This window comes from Gymnoscopelus microlampas, assembly GCF_963454915.1.
Source record: "Gymnoscopelus microlampas genome assembly, chromosome: 15".
NCBI classification, from domain to species: Eukaryota; Metazoa; Chordata; class Actinopteri; order Myctophiformes; family Myctophidae; genus Gymnoscopelus; species Gymnoscopelus microlampas.
This window is the reverse complement of record NC_139952.1, coordinates 21,076,336-21,096,936: the sequence shown is the minus strand read 5'-3', so window position 1 is coordinate 21,096,936 and position 20,601 is coordinate 21,076,336. Positions and strand designations below refer to the sequence as shown.

General features: G+C 42.5%; 2 protein-coding genes across 2 annotated transcripts in view; one reads left to right on the top strand and one right to left on the bottom strand.

Annotated features, from left to right (window-relative positions):
- Nucleotides 1-17,958, top strand: part of smap2 (small ArfGAP2) — a 248,994-nt gene extending 231,036 nt beyond the window's left edge. Inside the window, exon 11 of the transcript XR_014602410.1 lies at nucleotides 17,926-17,958. The gene's annotated coding sequence lies outside the window, so the exon portion shown is untranslated. The remainder of the gene's footprint in view (nucleotides 1-17,925) is intronic.
- Nucleotides 1-19,862, bottom strand: part of LOC311061537 (oxysterol-binding protein-related protein 3-like) — a 29,057-nt gene extending 9,195 nt beyond the window's left edge. Inside the window, exons 1-11 of the mRNA XM_084080192.1 lie at nucleotides 19,764-19,862; nucleotides 8,369-8,468; nucleotides 7,315-7,431; nucleotides 6,463-6,516; nucleotides 6,104-6,217; nucleotides 3,980-4,132; nucleotides 2,653-2,743; nucleotides 2,287-2,390; nucleotides 699-788; nucleotides 341-503; nucleotides 78-202 (exon numbers count right to left, since the gene is read on the bottom strand). Coding sequence (XP_083936318.1) covers nucleotides 78-202; nucleotides 341-503; nucleotides 699-788; nucleotides 2,287-2,390; nucleotides 2,653-2,743; nucleotides 3,980-4,132; nucleotides 6,104-6,217; nucleotides 6,463-6,516; nucleotides 7,315-7,431; nucleotides 8,369-8,431 — 1,074 coding nt within the window. The 5' untranslated portion in view covers nucleotides 8,432-8,468; nucleotides 19,764-19,862. The remainder of the gene's footprint in view (nucleotides 1-77; nucleotides 203-340; nucleotides 504-698; nucleotides 789-2,286; nucleotides 2,391-2,652; nucleotides 2,744-3,979; nucleotides 4,133-6,103; nucleotides 6,218-6,462; nucleotides 6,517-7,314; nucleotides 7,432-8,368; nucleotides 8,469-19,763) is intronic.
- Nucleotides 19,863-20,601: the final 739 nt, after the last annotated feature.

The window sequence follows — 20,601 nt, the reverse complement described above, 5'->3', positions numbered from 1 at the left end:
CACACCAGAAATGTGTGCACACACATGCATGCACACCTACAGTACACATGCTCAAAAGGGCAACCTCACACACTTACCGAGGCATAAGCGTTCTTTAAGCAGATCACCTGCGGCGGAGATGGGGCCTGCAGGTCGATGGTGTGTCTCAACCTGTCTCTCTCTGCTGACAGGGAGCTGAAGGCAGACTTCAACGTAGCGTGAACTGGTTCCAGACAGACAAGATAAACGATAAAAAGTTAAGTGATACAGCATTAAGGAAAAATATTCCCCTCCGTATGGAGCTGCTAAGAGTTCGCCAGAAACGACACGCCCCCCTGGGACAGAGGAGAGAAGGACTCACTGTTGTTGGCCAGCCTGCAGAAGTCCTCCTGCAGATGGTTTGCGTCCGTGGGCGAGTCTGGCGATAGGGGGCCAGGATCCTGGCAACTGGGCTCAGCAGTGATGGAGAGGTTAGGGTGGGAGGCGTGGCGGCGAGGGGAGTCAGAGGAAATACAACTCGGTACCTGGACAAGAGGAGGCGGAGGACAGAAAATGGTTATTTGGTGCATTTTGATAACAGCTTTAAAAGATGATTCTGATTTGACAGAACAGCAGACCAGCCAGTCAGTACATGTATTCCAAACTGTGTGTGTGTGTGTGTGTGTGTGTGTGTGTGTGTGTGTGTGTGTGTGTGTGTGTGTGCGTGCATGAATGTGTACCTGAAGACTAGTTTTGCCATCTTTGCCACTGTTTTTGGAGCGCCATCTCCTCGGTCTCTTCTCCTTCTTGGGGATGTCATAGCCAGCTGCCTAAAACACCACGAGGAACAGAAAAACGGACACTTTCCTTTGTAGAGATGGACTAGAAGAAATATATGTATGTAAATATATCCAGGGATGTGTGTGTGTGTGTGTGTGTGTGTGTGTGTGTGTGTGTGTGTGTGTGTGTGTGTGTGTGTGTGTGTGTGTGTGTGTGTGTGTGTGTGTGTGTGTGTGTGCGTGCGTGCGTGCGTGCGTGCGTGCGTGCGTGCGCTCAGGGGTAGATAAAAACATGTCATGACAGAGGCCCTTTATCTCCCCTTGAATGTGTGTGGGAAGGCTGATTTTAGCAGTCACACCTGGCCTAGCCTCGTTCCCAGCCTTACTCATCTGCGAAGGGAAAAGCCTGGTCACGACCTAAAGCAGACAGTGTCTATGGGGGCGGAATTTCCGTCGTACCCATTTCCCCCGTAAATTATATTTTTCGACCAATCAAAACACTTCTATATATGTTAACATATTTGAAAAGCATCAACGTCATTTCCTTGGGCGGTACTTCCGCCAAATGCTGGTACTTCCGTTTAGGCACTCAATCGACCAGGTCTTGCCCAGTGTGCACCTGGCCTGAGTCAAACTAATTGGGCTCAGAGCTAGGTGTGCACACAAAATAAATCCATCCATCCCCACTCATTAGCCAAATTCAATACCTCAACTTTCACACTCGCATCCTCCACTTGCACCTTAGCCCCAGCATGGAGGAGAGTATAAGAAGCGAGTCAGGAAGAATCAAGCAGGTTGGACTGACAACCACATTCCAATTCCTCACATTCCTACTCACTCGCTCACTTCTCCTGCATGTCATGTTATGTATTAGATCAAGTGGGACACTTTCACCCTCAAACCCACAATACCAGGCACATTATTGTCCAGTCCAAACAGGAAAGTGGATTACGTGTTCCAATTGTGTAGTGGATTTACAACACTAAAGCGCTGTCCCATTTGATGTACATGCTGAATAGTGATGATACGCCTGTCAGGGAGCTTGCTAGATATTCTCTGCTTATGGACATGAGACGCACTGTTCTCCTGGCCCAGAAGGGCGAGTCAAGTTTCCTGGGCTTCAGAAGGAAACCCAATGGCAAGATGGACACACACTCTACTGGTTTTTCTAGGCTGGTCAGATCTGCCTGACCTTAATGACCTCTGTGCAAGAACCAGAGTATACCTGGACTTGGTGAAATCTGACTCAGACACTACACATTTCTGAGGATGTTATTGACTGCTGACTGCTGTGCTTATATTTGGAAGCCTAGATAATGTGCAAGTCAAAAGCTAAGTCACTGCCTGGCAACATCTTCCATTATTGGCAGTTGGCACATTTGGAAGAGCGCTGCTTTCTGTATCCATACAGTAGATGGACTCTTGCTAGATGCATGCCCTGGAATGTCCACCATTTACAGTATGCAACTACTACTGTTCAAGAATACTTGGAAATGTGTGTGCACGTGTGTGTGTGTGGGTGCGTCTGTGCGTGCATGTTTGTGTATACCTGTAATGCACTGATGGCAGGGGCGGAGTATGTTCTGTGAAGTACTTCCATGCTCCTCAGCAGCAAGTTGAGTTCCAAGAGGTAAGACTCACATTCCTCTAAGTCTGACAGACAGACAGTGAGAGACAGAAGCTTAGAACCTTTAAAAAAAAACATCTAAAAACACAATTCAAACAGAACGACACTGACACAGATAAGAGACCTGCAATGCTGTGCAAGACACTCCACGAGAAAGAAATATGTCAGAGGCAGTGAGCAGCCAGCAGGATGAGTCAAGCAACTAATGATATTCATAAAAAGATTTAAATAATACAATTCTAATAATAAAGTAATGAAACAGTGGTGACAGCAGTAAGAGAAACCAACCTCTGCAACATTTGTTCATGTCCTCTGAAGTGTGGAGCCAGGCACTGACCTTAGCCTGCTGTACGGACGCCTGCTTTGTGAGAGTAGACCTCTGACAGAGAAAGACAGACAGAGAGAACGTGACATATAAACAGAGAGAGGACCTTTGTTGACTGGTCTATATTTGGCCCCCTGCCTTTTTTCCCTCTACACCAAATCTTTTCAATGAAAATAGCTTACAACAATAATAATAAACGTTATTTATAAAGCGCTTTTGAAAACATGATTACAAAGTGCTTTACAGTGGCTATATAAAATACAGTACAGCAAGAACGATTCAGCTTTATCGTTTTTTTTAATAGATTTTTTCCTTTTTTGGGGGCTTTTATGCCTTTAATGACAGGACAGTAGACTGACAGGAAAATGAAGAGAGAGATGGGGAGTGACATGTAGCAAAGGTCGTTGGGATCGGGGTTCGAACCTGCGACACGCGGTCAGGCTGGCATTGCAGCCTAGGGTGCCTGGACCGCCACGCCGCGGCCCAGGCCCGGCTTAATGTTTTTTTGCTGTTTACGCTGTAAGAATTCAGCTTAAAAACAGATGGTAAAATAAACAAAATCATCTAAGAGAAGGCCTTGGTATAAAAGTAGGTTTTCAGAAGTGATTTAAAAGATGACACTGAGTTTTGCAACCCTTACGTCCTGAGGCAGGGCGATCCAGAGTCTAGGTGCCCAGGCTGCAAAAGCCAGATCACCCATAGTGATGAGGCGAGTTTGGGGAACAGTCAAGAGAGCCCTGCCTGAGGATCTAAGGTTGCGCACAGGCTCATATGGTTCCAGCATGTCTAAAATGTAACTGGGAGCCTGATCTTGCAAGGCTTTAAAAGTCGTCAGTAAAATCTTAAGATCAATTCTGAAACTCACCGGCAGCCAGTGAAGGGAGGCCAGGACTGGTCGCGCCTCCTAGAGTTAGTCAATAATCTAGCTGCCGAATTCTGCACAAGTTGGAGACGAGATAGCCTTTTTGCTGAGCCCAGATGGCTTATCTACAAGCTATCAGCTATTTTCGGCAACTGTTCACCTATTTTCGCAGAATGTTCGCATAATGATATGCAGAATAGGGACACTATAGGGTTCATGTGGTTAAATTGATTCAAGCATCTTTCTGCACTTTATTTGAAATTCACAAGCACCTTCCAGAATGTATTAAATAACTCACCAACATTCAAGCACATTCAATGATTTCCAGCAATGTTACATTTCTACAGTCTTTGAGTTAAAAATGGATGGAACGGTGTTTCTTCTTTCTTTATCAGAACGTTTTCCTCAACAACGTTTGGATGCGTTACCTTCCAGGCGGCGTCGTTGGCGGCGGGGGAGGAGGCGGAGTGCGGGTGGAACAGGTTCCTCTCGTAGGGGTCCCTGGCGATCTCATTCTGACGGAAAACACGGTGAGTTCGCAGCTTTGACACCCACTCGTCAAACAGCTCTGCAGACTTCACCTGGCCGACGGAACAAAAGACAGATTTTGCACGGTCAGCTGGGAACGGCAGTGTGTACGGAAAGAGAAGCAACGTTGCTGCTGTCTCTGTGTGTGTGTGTGTGTGTGTGTGTGTGTGTGTGTGTGTGTGTGTGTGTGTGTGTGTGTGTGTGTGTGTGTGTGTGTGTGTGTGTGTGTGTGTGTGTGTGTGTGTGTGTGTGTGTGTGTGTACACTACAGCCATGGAAAGGTCAACTGAATTGTACCAAAGTTTACTTTATTTCCCTCAGGATTAAGCCATTAAGACCTGAGGCCGATTCTAAAAACTCCTTCTAAATCCTACCTGAGTTTTCTGAAAAACATGTTGCTAATATATATCGTTTCTGTTGGGTGGAAACCTCATGTCCAAAACTGACTTTGTGCGGGTAAGATTATAGCCAAAATAAATGTTAACTAACACGAGAACAATCTATGAAAAAATAAATGTGTTCATTAACATTTTAAGTAAAACTAAGCTTGTGTGTAAAACAAGAACTTAACTGAAATTAAAATATTGACTTTAAAGAAATAGAATTAAAGGATAATTTAGCTTTTCTTTTGGTCATTCATGTTTTGGGTTGTTTTTTTCATCTTCTCCAGATGCAGTTAATGTCCAAATTCCAGACATAACCATAGAACACTTAAACCCTATGCTGACAACTAGATGGACATGTGGTGGTTATTTCGGATTAAGTGGCCAAGAAGGATGTTCCTTCTGGGTCTGTTTTGCAAACATATTTTTCATTATTTTGGCTGAATTTCAATGCATTTCTGACCTGGCCAATGCAGCTGTTGACAGCGGAGTTAGTAATGTCACAATAATTAATTTATTTGTATACCACTTTTCCAAACAAGGTTATAAAATGCTTTACAGAACAAGGTAAAATAGCAGCATGCTAACCATAAGAATTAAAACAGCAAACAAAATCATTGGTAAAATCAATTAAAATGAGGAAGTAAAATCTAGTAAAACAATAGAACTGACACAGAAGGCAAAACCACTAAGAAAAGGGCTTGACATATGTTTTTAAAAGTGATTTAAAGGAAGAGACTGATTGACTCAGATCCTCAATAGCGACCATACAGAAATGTTTAAATACTTAAAAAAAAAAGAACACCATTCGTGTTAAATATGTTGAGACTATGTTTTTGCATGGGCACAGAATATAAGTATTGGTGCTTCAAGCAAGGGTGTCAGGCAAGGTGCGGCAGCTGCCATAGCGACACCCTGGTCAAAATTCCAATTTGCTTGTTAAAATACAAATAAATTCTGTCCATTGGGAAGGCATGCCCCTCGGTTATGCAATACCTGCTGAACCCGTTGTCAGAATACTTAGTTCAGTGCAGTACCCATTATCATAGTGCTAGGAGGACAGTCTAGACGCCATGTATTCGGAACACATGCCCCTTCTGCCCCACTGTAAATCCATAATTGCCCTAACCCAACCCTAACCCTAATTGATAGTGATTTACTTTAGCACCATTGTTTGTTGTGTTATTTTGGTCTTTTTACCTTTATACGCAACGTGAATGTGTCGTGGAGAGCTCTAGTTGAAGATGTTTAAATGATGTTGCAGTTTGTCATGCGATACTGGTGTACCTTTGTTAATAGCCTACGTATGTCGGAAATGAAGTGTTTCCTGGCCATTGTGATTGATGCTATCAGGTGACCTTGCCACACCTTAGCTGTTGCTGAAATGATACCACTGGTTTCAAGGGAGGGGTGGCGCAGGCCAGGGCAGGGTTTTCTCAAAAACTAATACTACTAATTGGAAAGGGACAATTTTGAAACTGAAATCACCCTGGGTGCGCGCGCGTGTGCGTGTGTGTGTATTTGTGTGTGTGTGTGTGTGTGTGTGTGTGTGTGTGTGTGTGTGTGTGTGTGTGTGTGTGTGTGTGTGTGTGTGTGTGTGTGTGTGTGTGTGTGTGTGTGTGTGTGTGTGTGTGTGTGTTACCTTCAGGTGATAAATGTTATCTTCTGTGTCCAAATCGATGCACATGGCTTTCTTCTTAATGGACATGACCGACAGGCCAACATCAATGCAGCCATGGAGCTTTCCTTTCTTCAGCTAAGCAAACACACAGATAGAGATTAGGCAAAACAATTTAGTGTTAAACATGTAGAGGTGAATACTACTAGAAATCAGAAGTGTGTGTGCTGTGTATGTGTGTGTGTGTGTGTGTGTGTGTGTGTGTGTGTGTGTGTGTGTGTGTGTGTGTGTGTGTGTGTGTGTGTGTGTGTGTGTGTGTGTGTGTGTGTGTGTGTGTGTAGGAATGGACGACAGGGCGCCTACATAATTGATGGAATACTTACATCGGTCCCGCGCTTTGAATACTTCAGAATGCCTTTCTCCAGCACAAAGTATCTCTGCATGGACAGAAATCAGAGGTAGGGTGTGTTCATGTCAAGTGGGAACAGGGAATTTTCCGACATCCCGAGTAGAAATAATCCACATGAACGGCCCTCCTACTACTCATAATTCCTGGTCAGCCGACTTAGCCAAGATTTAGTACTGTGACGTACAAAATACAAGAAGCAACATGACTATTGCTGACAGGTTTGAACAAAAAATAACAGCTTTTAAAGTTTTTCCAAAAGACACACAGTATAACATCTATTCCACAGCTTCTTATGTTGTGAAAGCAGCCAAACAAACACAAGTTTCTATCGGCTTCCATTTTGTTTTGATCTCAACCACTTGAAAGCTCTGAGGTGGGGAGTAGGACATTTTTGTTGGATATTCTGAGCTCTCCTTGGTATAAATAATACATCATTTGCATGTGGATGGCATGCAGTGAAACCAAACCACTTCTTCTGAGGTCACAATTTTATAAAGCCATTTGAATCTTGGAATCAATTAAAACATTTCACTATGAGGAAAACATATGCATTATATAAATGTCTCATCAGTGGTACATTTCTAAGCATTTGCCATGTTATACTTTTTTGATTGTTGTTTTGGTGGTTGATATCTGCAGAAGAAAAGACCCTCACAGACTATCTTCTTCACTTGTAAATATAAATATTTATTGGGAACCCAATGCAAAAGTCCTGCCCTTTTGTTTGTGTGAGCTGTAATTTTTTTATTTTTAATGTAAAGCACATCTAGTTTCCTTGTAGAACTTAACTCGACTTGACCTTGACTTGACTCGGTGTGAGGCTCACCTTGTGCCATCCCTTCATTGGCCACTTCCTCCTCTTCAGCAGGAGCCCCTCCTGTCTGTCAGGCTCCTGCATGATGGCAGGAACCCCCCTGAGGCCCTCCACTATCTCCCAGCTGTCCTGGAGACAGAAACCAAAAGAGAGAGAGAGAGAGAGGAGTGGTGGATGACTATGGGCTTGTCAGAAAGTGATCACTTTGCAGATGAATTCAAAGGGCAATAAGCTAATAACACACACACACACACACACACACACACACACACACACACACACACACACACACACACACACACACACACACACACACACACACACACACACACACACACACACACACACACACACACACACACACGTTAGATGTCCTTCAGGAGATCATGGTTTGTGGTGTAGAAGAAAAAACATTAAAATAATAATAGTGGCTGCAAAGGATGACTTATACTGTACTGGGTGCTGTGATACTTCACAGTAACTGTTCCTGTGAAGTATCACAAACTATACAGTAATAAGTAGTGATGCACCAAAAGGAAAATTCTTTGCCAAAACCGAAAACAAGGAAACACTTTGTGTGTTGCGTGTTTACTAACCTGGCAATGTTTTGGTACGATTGCTGTCATGGCTGTGACTCTGTTGTGTGTTTGCTAGGCTTGTCATCCCCCTGCCTGCCCCTCGCCTCCCTAGAGTCCCTCCCTCTTCACCCCCTGTGCCGCTCCATCCCATTGTGTGCTATACCAGCTGTGTCCCGTCCCTTCATCATCCACTGTGTGCCATCAGCTGTCCCGTTGTTTACCACTTGTGTTTATAGTTCTCTTTTCCCCTGTTCCTCATTACATACTGTAGTTGCAGCTCTACAATTGAATCTTGGATCTTGCAGATCCTGTTTCAGTATAATTATTCAGTGTTTTCTTTCACTCATTCGGTCAAACACCAAAATATGTTCTATATTATCATTTTTGGCTGAATATTTTTTTCGGCTGAGATTTTGATGCATCCCTAGTAATAAGAGCAGAGCACACATTCATGCACACACATGGAAATCCACACACGCACAACAAACCTGGTTGCTGTCATGTTTAGAAGAGCCACTGCTGTCACTGTGAGTAGGTGACAATGATGTCATCTTTCCACAACGCTTTCAGCCCCCTGTGGTCTTGTTTCTGTAGAAGACACAATAATCAGAGATCACAGCAGTGTCACTGGGGACATCATCACTCACTCTGATGTCAGCAAGGCCTTGGACTGGAGGGAACTGTCTAACCATTTAACCCTGGTGTCCCTATTTTGGGCATGTCAATTAAGGTGATTCTTTGCTTTTAACTTAAGATTTACATTAAAAAGATTTGAGCTTGTAGATCGGCTATTTTCGCTATTCCTTGTTCGACAAAGTATATAGGCCTTAAGTGGTTAAAAAAAACAGAAGTTAAAAGCATGGGGGAATATCTCAATTACTTATATATACAGTACAGAGAAGAAAAGCGGGGAATTCTAATGACTGGCATCTTCCAGGAATAGTCTACTAACTTTTTCCAGAGTTATTATTATGTCACGCGTTGGAACAAACTTCCAGAGAATCAGAGGCTTGCACCAACTCTGACTCATTTTAAATCTAGACTAAAATATGTTATGTTCTCTCCACTGCTTTTGACTAAAAAACATTTAACAGACACATTTTAGCATATAACTTTTCACAATAATTATTTTATTTCTGTATTTCAAAGTTTAAATGCCTTATATATTTGAATGCCTTCTTGCATGACTTATGTAAAGCACCTTGAATTGTCTGTGTGTAATGTGCTTTACAAATATACTTGCCTTGACTTGACAATTTGGTCACAGCCAATGCTGTCATACACATGACGAGAGTCACGAGACTGAATGATTAATAGGAAACCATAACAGCGCAATAAGATTTTATCTCAAGACTCCAACTCATCAGTTCTATGGACTCGTATACACACACTCACACAGAGTTCAGGGTTCAACTTCCACCATACTGCACCATACACACACATACATAAACGCACAAAAGCATGTGCATGGACAAACTGATCTTGGTGTGCACCTCCCATGGATACACAGTACATACGCACGAAAGCATGCACACAAACACATTATGCACATTCCAAGAGTGTGGAGAGGAAATTGCTTTCATTCTAAAGCGCTACTATGTAATGTTGGGTATCAGCGGCCACTTTGGACACAAACAACATGGCAGCCAACGTCTTTGCCTTCATTACCCAAGATTCTTTAAGTCCCTGCTCAGTCATGCTGGTGACTGGTGACGTGAGACTCTTTGAGTGTTTTGCCTGAATGGGCGTGGATTTGCAGGACCTAGCAGTGAATAACTCAAACGGAACTCGAACCTCCATGCATGTGCGTGGTGATACATTATAGCCAGGTAGGTACAGAGTCTAATTCATATGACTCCTCATCTGAAATCATCTCTGAATACCATGGCAATAACAAACACACAGTGACTAATAAGCCATGAGCACGTTATTGCTTGGCTCACTAATATCACAGCCAGGATATCACGCTTTCCTCACACAAGAATTACAACAGTGAGGGTGTAGGGCAAGGGCCCGTAATATGCACAACTGCAGCATGTCTAATGTGCTAATGATGTGCATTCGACTGATGTATGTAAAATAAACTTCCAGGAATACACAAAAGTCTCAATCTCATCCGTAATCAACACATTTTTATATAGCATATGAGAGGGTGCAATACATAGAGAGACAGGTCAGGTAAATGGTGCATGTAGATGGTACTAGGCGTCACATATACGGACCACATCAGAAATGTGGTCCTCTATGTCTACGGGGACCTACCACAGGTCAGACAAGGTCAGAGAGAGAAGGATGAGGCTGGCAGGGCGCTGCGTCAGGCAGCCGCGGGCCGGAACTAGTGGCAAGCAAACTGACACAGTGGGAGCCAACCCAGGACAAAGCCAGGAAAGGCAGGTGTGTAAGGACCTTTAAGCCTTAAGTGGTTGAATAAATAAAGTTCAGTTTAAGTGGTGTATTTCATATTTACCTATTTGCTTGTTCATTTAAAGTTAAATGTTCTTTTCATATATTGATGTTTATTATTATTAAGTTAAATGCAGTATTATTTTTTATTTATTTGTTTGTTAAGTTCTCAAATAGAAACTTCAAATCAAATCATCGGTAATCGGTGGTCAAGGACTCTCCATAATCGGGATCAGCCCCAAAAATCTGGCTCTAGTGACCTTCTAAGATCATGTTTGTTGAACACATAGAAACAGGGCCATTAGTTACAGACGCCTTCGTACCTGTGGCTGTTTGGGCTGAACAGCGAGCTTCTTCACACTCTTCTGTGATGTAACATACATTCCTCTCTTGCCACAAATGACTTGTCCCAACCTGGTTGGCTGTGTGTGTTTGTGTACTGTGTATGGTATGCATTGTATGTCTAGTCTGAATGTGTTTTAGAGCCACTCCCTTAGTGAGGTGCACACTTTCCTGACCGGTGGGATAACACAAAGAGCGAATGCCCATGGGATTTCCATTCGTGCATGCATGCAAATGTGTGCATGTGCATGTGTGTGTGTGTGTGTGTGTGTGTGTGTGTGTGTGTGTGTGTGTGTGTGTCTGTGTGTGTGTCTGTGTCTCTGTGTGTCTGTGTGTGTGCCTGTGTATTCTGTAGTTCCCCAAGGCCTCTCTTAAAAATCTGCTCCGTGCCCAGGACATGAGTCATCTGCAGGAAAGAATGTGATCCATGCCTCGATACACGCAACCCAACATAGCACATACTGTAAGCTACCAACAGACCAACAACACACAACAACACACAGTCCAGTCCTAATATAGTACCTTAAACACTAAAAGATGCTAGTTCGTAACACATGCTAAAAAGGCTGCAATATTTGACTTGGTTTGACAGACAGTAGTTTCACTAAGTTCATCAAGTGACATAGCACAGGTTTATTTAACAGCACCCAGAGCTTTTCCAATCTATGGAGTAACACATAAAATAGCAGTGGTTAATGTATGACTTCATGCATGGAAATGATTTATTTCATGCATTAATACCACATTTAAAATCAGGGATTGACATGAGTTCACAGTGCCTCATTCATGTCCTCATGTATGGATAATTTAAGCATTAACTAAGGCAAGTAGTAGCCTACATCATGAATGTTGACTTGTTAAATGTCCGTTTTTCTTCTTAGTAGTTCACAACTAAATGGAATCCTGAACTAAAGTCAACCCGCCAGCACAGCACAGAGCACATGTATTGCATCGTAATCGTCACTGATTAAGCATTAGCAATTCATGAGTTCATCATGTTTGTGGCCCTTGGGTAACTTAATGGTGAATTGTTATTCTGTTAAGCGTAAGACTAATGTATTATGTTAATTATTAAATATTAAACCACATGAAGTTCATGTGGTTAATTACTTAATAATTAAGAATTAAGAAATTATAAGAACCCTAGTATACCGATTCTGGGCATGTCATAGGAGAACATTCGGCTACAATGGGCGAACATTTGCGAAACATTGCTTATCTACAATCTCACAACACATCATATTGCGACGCATTGTGAGTTTGTAGATCGTCTATTTTTGGCGGAGACATTTGGTGCAGAGGGAAAAATGGAGGGAGCAAAGTATAGGCCCCTAGGAGACCCCAGTCAATGAAGTACATAGGGTTTCACTGGTTAAGTGTTATTATTGGTCATCAATTTGACACATATTATCATCTGACATTAGTCTTGAAGGAAGAACAATATGTCTATTTATTTCAAGGGCAACAAAAACAAATTAACTTATGTTATGAGTAGCTAATGCTCAATGGAGATTACAATACTTGTGCTCTGGTTGGTAGGTTAGTAGGTTGTCCATTTAGTTGTGAACTACTAAAAATAAATAATGATCATGCTTAATAAGTGATCATTGATGATGATGTAGGCTATTTACCTTTGTTAATGCTTTACTCAATGTGTTTTTTCATACACAAGCTCATGAATGAAACACTATGAACTCATGTAAATTCCTGATTATTCATCCGTAATAATGCATGAATGAATCAATTTCCATGCATGAATTCATACATGAACTAGTACTATCTCATGTAGAGTACCCTTAACGTGCAGTTTTACCATGTGGTAAGTACTGTTGTCTACCATTTCTCCTTTATAAATCTGGAGGTCATCTTGGGATTAGAAATGTCTCTTTTGTCCACGGAGAGGCACAGTGTCTAGGTTTGGTATTCATTACTCATAACCTGATACAGTACTTGACAAAAGTATAACAAGGCCCTATACAAAACATCAACGTCCATAGGCCACATTGCACCAAAAGCGATTGTGCATTCACTTCTACCTTGAAAACACTCTGTATATTAAAGCACATACCTTGGCAATCACAAGTTCCATTTTCCAGCAGTGATTTACAGCCAAGCCATAGCTATAAACTCCAGACAGGCTGATAACAATCTCTTCTACTGTAAATACTGATGGGGTGGGGAGGGGAGGCGGGGGGGGCACACCAAACAAGCCCCACTTTACATAACACCCTGGCTTCCACGCCTATGGACTCACCTCTCCTGTTGCTGTTACACAAGTCGACAGCTAAATTTGCAACGTAACACTTCCCAGCGGCAAAACTTCACACCACTGCATCGCTTAAGAGAAAGAGTCTATTCTCTCCTTAGTTGGAACCGAAACTACCTCATTATCTGAAACTTTGTCCCTTTGTGGATTGAAAGCTAGAGTGAGGCTCAGTGTAGACTGAAATGCAGCAGCAGTAGTAATATATCTTGAACTTAAAATGTCACTAGACTAGGAGATAAAACGTCTCACAGAGTGCCCTACTTACCTCAAGTGCGTGCAGAGTGTACGGTGGTATTGTGTACACCGTTGCCCGACTGCACTGTAAGACTAGAAGCACAGAGTTTTTGTCTTCGCCCTTACGTAATAGGAGTCAATCATTAATGGCACTACACCTTGTAAATGACCTGTTAAGGAGATGGAAAGGGGTCATTGGTGTCGCAGAGGGCCAGTGGCTAAGATTCAAGGCCTAAATGAGGGAATAAAAAAGTTAAACGCTGATGGCAATGGGAGATTTTATGAGGTCACACAGATCTGGCTTCTTTATGATTGTTCTTTAAACGCTGAGTCAGTGCTCTGGGGATTAGGCATTGTGCAGTGCAGCCATACATACCCCATCTCAGGAATGCCCTTCAAGGCACCATGTACTCTGGTCTCTCTTAAATAGAGCCCAACCGATGCCAGATGTTTGGGTCCAATACCCATCGCGATTTTGTACTAGAGTCCTAGACAGCCGATTACAGATGTTTCTAACCAATATTTTGTCAGAAATTGTTAAATCATTCTAATCAATTTGAAAATAATTTGATTATAGTTTTTATTTGAGAACACTTATAAGCAAATTATTATTATTATTACAACAATGATGATAATAACTTGAGCTTGTAGATCTGCTATTGAAAATCTTTTAAATTTGCACATCGGGTGCATAAAGCCAATACTGATAGTCAAAAAATATATTGGCCAAACCGATATATAGGTCTGGCTCTACTCTTTTTTTAAAGATATTTTGGGGGATTTTCCTCCTTTATTTGGATAGTACAGTGGAAGTGATAGACAGGAAATAAGGAAACAGGGAGTGACACGCAGCAAAGGTCGTCGGGCTTGGGAATCGAACCTGAAACTCGCTGTCAGGCTGCATTAGAGCTTATATGTGGTATGCGCCTTAACCACTAGGCCTTCTGCGGCCCCAGGTCTGGCTCTACTTTCAGTCTCAAAACATGTCTTAGTTAGTCAAATCTATCTTTCCTTTTTGAACCATGGACCTGCTAATCTCAGCCATTCACCCTACCCCTTCAACTTCAACAAAAGTTTGTTTTGTTTTTTAACTTGCTGAAAGATCGTTGCTTTTTTCTATCACTTTTATCACGATTATTCTTGAGAGCAGCTGCTAAAATGGGTTATATGGATTGAACTGGCACTTGTGGCGAATGCAACAGTTACAGTCAAGCAAATGGCCAGACCGATTTTTTTTAAATTTGCATAATGTCAGATAAGGCAGCTAGAAATGTTTTATTGGTACTAGTCATGTGAATGTTACACACGTGGGCACTAAAGGTTAGTCATCATTTCTTGTTAAAGCTACGTTCATAGCTTTAACTGTGAGCTATTAGCCCTAGAACAAATGCTGCACTTGACTTCAAGTAGGGAAAATGTTTTGGGGGGAAATATCCCACTATTGTACAAATAAATACATAAATTACCTCAAACCAGAGCCCACAGTGATTGATTGCTAATGCCGTTCTATCGGGGTGACCTCTGGACAAGGCAAGACAGAACGGCCAACATGTGTACACTCTGACAAGTTAAACCCTACTTTATTGATCAGGATCCCCCAAGGATCCAGGCTTGCTCCTTTCTGGCCTCTACTCTACACACCAAATCTCTTCGCCGAAAATAGCCGATTTACAAGCTCATACTTTTACATTGTGACACATTGTGGCGTGATGCGTTGTGAGTTTGTAATTCTGCTATTTTCTGTAGATCTACTGTTTTTCCTGAATGTTCACCCCAGAATATGGAAGCAAGGGTTCATGTAATGATCTCTCAAGACAGACAACAGAACCTGTAAGCACCGCTGCCCTAGACATGTAGTGTTGTTGTTAGTATGAATAAACACATAAGCACCCGGGAGGAAGTGGACCACGAAAGGGGAGGAGACAAAAACATTTTTTTTCACCAAATGGGTTCCCACATTGGGGCCGCAGTGGCTCAGGGGTAGAGTGGCTGGCAGAGCGGCCAGACCGGGCCCCCCCAGAGTTAGTGTCGAAGTGTCCTTGAGCAAGACGCTGAACCCCAATTGCTCCCGATGAGCAGGTTGGTGCCTTGCATGGTTTCCTCCACCATCGGTGTATGAATGTGTGTGTGAATGGGTGAATCTATGCACAATCTATGTAAAGCGCTTTGGATAAAAGCGCTATATAAATGCACCATTTACCATTTACCAGATTGGGGTGATTAAATTAAAATGGATGATTTGACTGTGTACTTGTCCCAGCATAATGCCAAGCACTCAGCCCCCCACACAGCTGCGGCTGTCGCTGTCCAATCGCCTGTATCCTTATCCTACTGAGCCTTGAGATTGATCACTTGCATGCTTTGCCTTCCCTCTCTCTCTCTCTCTCAAACTTTCACAATTTGTGCAAACTCTTGATTGGAGCTTGGAGAAAAACGAACCCTTGGAAAATGCTTTTGTTGTCTGCAAAATGTCTGGTCTTGACATTAGAAATAAATGAACAGCATTTAGCTTAACACAGTTGGGCCAAGTGAAAATACTAGAATAGTCATCACACACACACACACACACACACACACACACACACACACACACACACACACACACACACACACACACACACACACACACACACACACACACACACACACACACACACACACACACACACACACACACACACACACACACACACACACACACACACAGAGAGAGAGAGAGGATTGCCATGTGCCACTGTCATCATCAACCACCTAGTATCTGCAGCGCATGCATATGATACTACCGTACTATCCTCATTTACTGCCGGCCAGGCAAATGGGCCCTTTTACAGATGGCCCATCTGTGACTCTGGCCCTTGTAATGCTCCTGAATGTTCTGGCAAAGCTCCTTCACGGAATTATGGAGTTAAATCTGTGTATATGTGCTGATTATGATACTGAGCTGGCACAAGGTTGCTTGAAATAGGCCCACATCCACCCGGCAGCATCATCCATCAACTGCCAAATCCTTTCACGACCAAAACAGGAGAGAAATGGATTAAGTCCCTACATCTGCCTCTGGATTGGCTGCAATGAACTGTCCAGCACTGTGTGTATGCCTGGCTGCACACATGCTGAAGCCATTGACCTGTTTCCAGGTAGTAAACATATCGTTAACCCATTCAATCCGGGAACGCATCTCTGTCATTTTAGATTTCTTTGGCTATTCAAAAATAGCAGATATACAAGCTCATATGAGCTTGAACAAATTGTCATGCTTTTTAAAAAATACAAGCTCAAAATACAAGCTCATAGCGCGGCACCGAGCGCTTGTACGCGCTTGTATGTCTGCTATGTTTGAATAGCCAAAGAAATCTTAAAATGACACAAATTATGCTTTCCCGGTCTTAAAGGGTTAACAAAGTTTAGCAGCCAAATATGAATGGTGAGTTAATGTGACAAGCTGTCATCTTTGCAGACACAAAATAAAAGAGTTCACAGCAGCAATGTGAAAAGTCAGCACATTAAATCACAGTGAAGCTGAAATGGTGTGAGAGAGAGAGAGAGAGAGAGAGAGAGAGAGAGAGAGAGAGAGAGAGGTCATGTCATGTGGGAGTTAGGATCTCCATATATTGTGTTCTGAGAAGGCACATAGCGAAATATGTTCCGTCTCCTTGCTTCTGAGACGACGACGAGGGCCACACTGTATTGCTGCTCCATCTCGGGTTGCCATGGATACAAAACCGAAGGCAAGGGAGGGGATACTGTAGTACTATATTCCGATTGTTTGGGCTTGAAGGAAGAATGTGAGGGCATAAAGCATGGAGGGCTATTTATAGGGCCACTAACGCTGAAACGTGATTTCCCTCTCACCAGAAAATAATAATAATAATGATAATGTGGTTTTTTTTTCAAATCACTATTCACCGGCTGCCTTGGCTGGAATGTAGGACACCACTTATCATCATTTAAAACACAACACATATAGCCTCTACATAGGAGACAACTAGAGATCACAGGGTGAGTATTTTGAGAGTCTAATCAGTCAGTGCATTAGTCACGTCAGGGGGTTCTCTGTATTTACCAGCCTTTAAGTGGGTGTTGTGGAGCGGAGGGAGTGACAGAGATAACTCTCTGAGTCATAGGGACACGTGGGGACCAGTACACATTTCTGCAGACATAAGGGCTGGCTCTTTAAAGAACACCCAACCATCCACTACGACTAAAATGATAGAAAGGAAAAGTAACATTACATTTTGTCACATACTGTATGTGGTCGCCTATAAGCCTAGGCAACGCTTACGCTACTGCATATCATCAGTTTGAAAGGATGCAATTTCTGTCGCCCTACCTGCACTGTATAGGCTGCTACTGTATGTCAAACATTTATGAATCGTGCACTGTATCCTGCATACCAAACATTTTGTTTGAATCGCTGTAACGTCCCTGTTGCTGTGTGTGCACCGTAGGCTGCTACTGTTTGATTGGATGTTATAACGTCTCTGTTGCCCTGCACTGTATGCTGTAAATCAAACATATTTTTGAATGATGTAATGTATGTTGGCTTGCACTGTAGGCTACTGTATATCAAACCTCTGCTTGACTGGATGTAACTGCCCTGTTTGCTACTGTATCAAACCTCTGCTTGAATGGATGCAACATCCCCATTGCATTGTACTGTGAAGGCTATTGTATATCAAACCTCTGCTTGAATTGATGTAACATCCCCATTGCATTGCACTGTGTAGGCTACTGTATATCAAACATCTGTTTGAATGCAAGTAACATCCCTGTTGCCCTGGTCTGCACTTTAGCCTATAGACCAACTATTTGTTTACCAACATTGAGACTGGACACACAGGTGATTGTGTCATGCAATCAATTCCCAACATATTGTTTCGGGGTGCACTGGTTTCAGTTAATTCAACCTCCTCTTGTGTGTTGGCCAATGAGGCGCGTCCTTGCGAGACATGACAGAATGGGTTTCATTTGGTGCCGGCCTGCGCCGGGCATACTGGTTCTTATCAGTGTGACGTCGTCTGTTAAGGGGTCTATAGGTGTAAAGTCTGTTGTCATGCACTGTTAGGCTGCTACTGTATCTGAAACACATCTGCTTGAATGGCTGTAACGATCCAGTTGCCCTGCACTGTACATAAACATCTGTTTTAATGATCTGTTGGCCTGCTCTGTAGTAGGCTACTGTAAGCCTTATATCAAAAATCTGTTTGAATTGATATAATGTCCCTATTGCCATGTATAAATGCTACAGTATATCAAACATCTGTTTGAAGCGATGTAAGGTGATGTTGCCCTGCACTGTATGCAACATATTTTTGAATGGATGTAATGTCCCTGTTTCTGTTAGGCTATACCAGACATCTCTTCGAATGCATGTAACTATTGCCCTCACTGTGCAGCTATCTGAATGGATGTAACATCTGTTGCCCACCAGTACAGCAGACTACTCACCTGCTGCCTACAATGACCCACACTAGCCCTAACCTTCACATTTTAGCTAGTGCAAAAACACTTCCAATTCTTCAAACATCCTATAGACGGCGATAATAGCTTCAAACTGAGACTAGTGGAGAGAGTTTGTTTATAAATCGTAATTACAATGTCCCTGACAGAGAGTAATGGGATAAGTTATAGCCTCTGTGTGCCTGAATTCCCTGAAAAGTCAACAATGGTAGCAGCCAGCCGGGTCAAAACCACAATTCCGAGCCAAGCACAGTTCCTCTTGCCAACAGCCAACACAGCAAAGTCAAACTTGTCAGCGTCAGAGGTGGAAGTACTCAGATATTTCACTACTAAAAGTAGCAATACCACAATATAAAAAGACTCTGTTACAAGTATAAGGCCTGTGTGCAAAATGTTACTCGAGTAAAAGTACATAAGTATTGGCATCGAAATATACTTTTAAGTACCAAAAGTAGAAGTACTCATTATGCAGAATGTCCCATTTCACAAGTTTTCAAATGTATAAAATGCATAATTTGAAAATAGCAGAGCTTGTAGATCGGCTATTTTCAAATGGCCGAAATGTATGGGATAAAGTGGTTAGTGTATGTTTTGTAATAATAATCTAATTCTACAAAGAAACAAATAACTCAAGTTTGTAGTGGAGTAAAAAAGTACAATATTTGCCTCTGAGGTGTAGTGGAGCAGAAGCAAAAGTACAGACAATTGGAAATACCCCAGTAAAGTAAAAAGAAATACCTCAGCATCGTACTTGAAGCACAGTACTTGAGTAAATGTACTTAGTTACTTTACACCACAGTGAAAGACAAAATGTTCTGCTGTTCCGTTCCCTTCCATGTGGTGCTCACAGCGGCACCCACAGCTCCCCATGGAACCCAGAAAAAAAGTCACCGGAGACCATGCTTTGACAGACGACACCATGCCCTAGGTTGCCACGTCTGTCTGTCTGGCGTCCGGATCCCATTAATAATTCTATCGACCGACGAATATTTCCCCATAAATCATTCACATCACTCTGTAGAAACGAACAGGAGTACCTCCTCGCTCTTTACCTGTCAACAACTTTGCTCGTTTCATTCAAACGGAAGCTAAAAGCAAAAGCAAACTCCCTGGCATACAAATTCACATCGGTGATAGGAATAAACCCGTTTGAAAATGACAATGATAGTAAGACTTACGGCTTCTGGGGTGAATATTAGTTCATCATTATCCAGAGATAGTTGGATATTAACGTATCGGCTCGTGCTGCTCTCTGTGAATGTAACGTTGTGTGTGTGTGTGTGTGTGTGTGTGTGTGTGTGTGTGGAGAGAGAGAGAGGGGGAGGGGCATGTCTGGTGGGCAGGAGTGACTGACACTGCTCTGAGCCAATGGCACTCGAGAATGAACGGATGTCAGTCAAAATGGTAGGCGGGACCACTGCACGTTGACGTAGTAAAACCATAGAGAGTAAAACTACAACGTAAAAGTCCAAATCCAAATGTAGTAATTCCAAACCTTCTTTCATTGTATTTGACATTGAAGCCAAGCAGTAGCCTACCTTAAAACAATTTATGACTAAAAAAAATAAGACAGCTGCTAGAACTGTCCTTTTGTGTTCACTCTTTAATGTTAGGTAACAATGTATGGTCAGGTCAGGTGTGTCAGGTGTGTCAACAAAAACAAAAAACCCGCAGGACGGACATGCCCTTGAATTGCTTTACTTGGAATAGCAGGTGTCTGGTGTACAATAGTTCATTCATATTTAAAATGTCTTACGTCAGAGCAGAGGTTGGTTGAAGAAGAGAGAAATATGTAGACTATATCTGGTTTTAAAACGTGTGTATTTGTATTCACTTTATTATCAAGCGTTTTTTTCTCTTTCTTTCTTCAGTCTGACGCTATTTCTCCTCTTCCTCTGTGTCTTGTAATTTCCTTAAAAGCAAATTTCCTCCTTTGCATGTAATGGGCATGAGGAGGCTGGCACTTCCGCCCTCAACACTGTTGTCATGACAACGGAGAGGAGGCACAACAAAGAC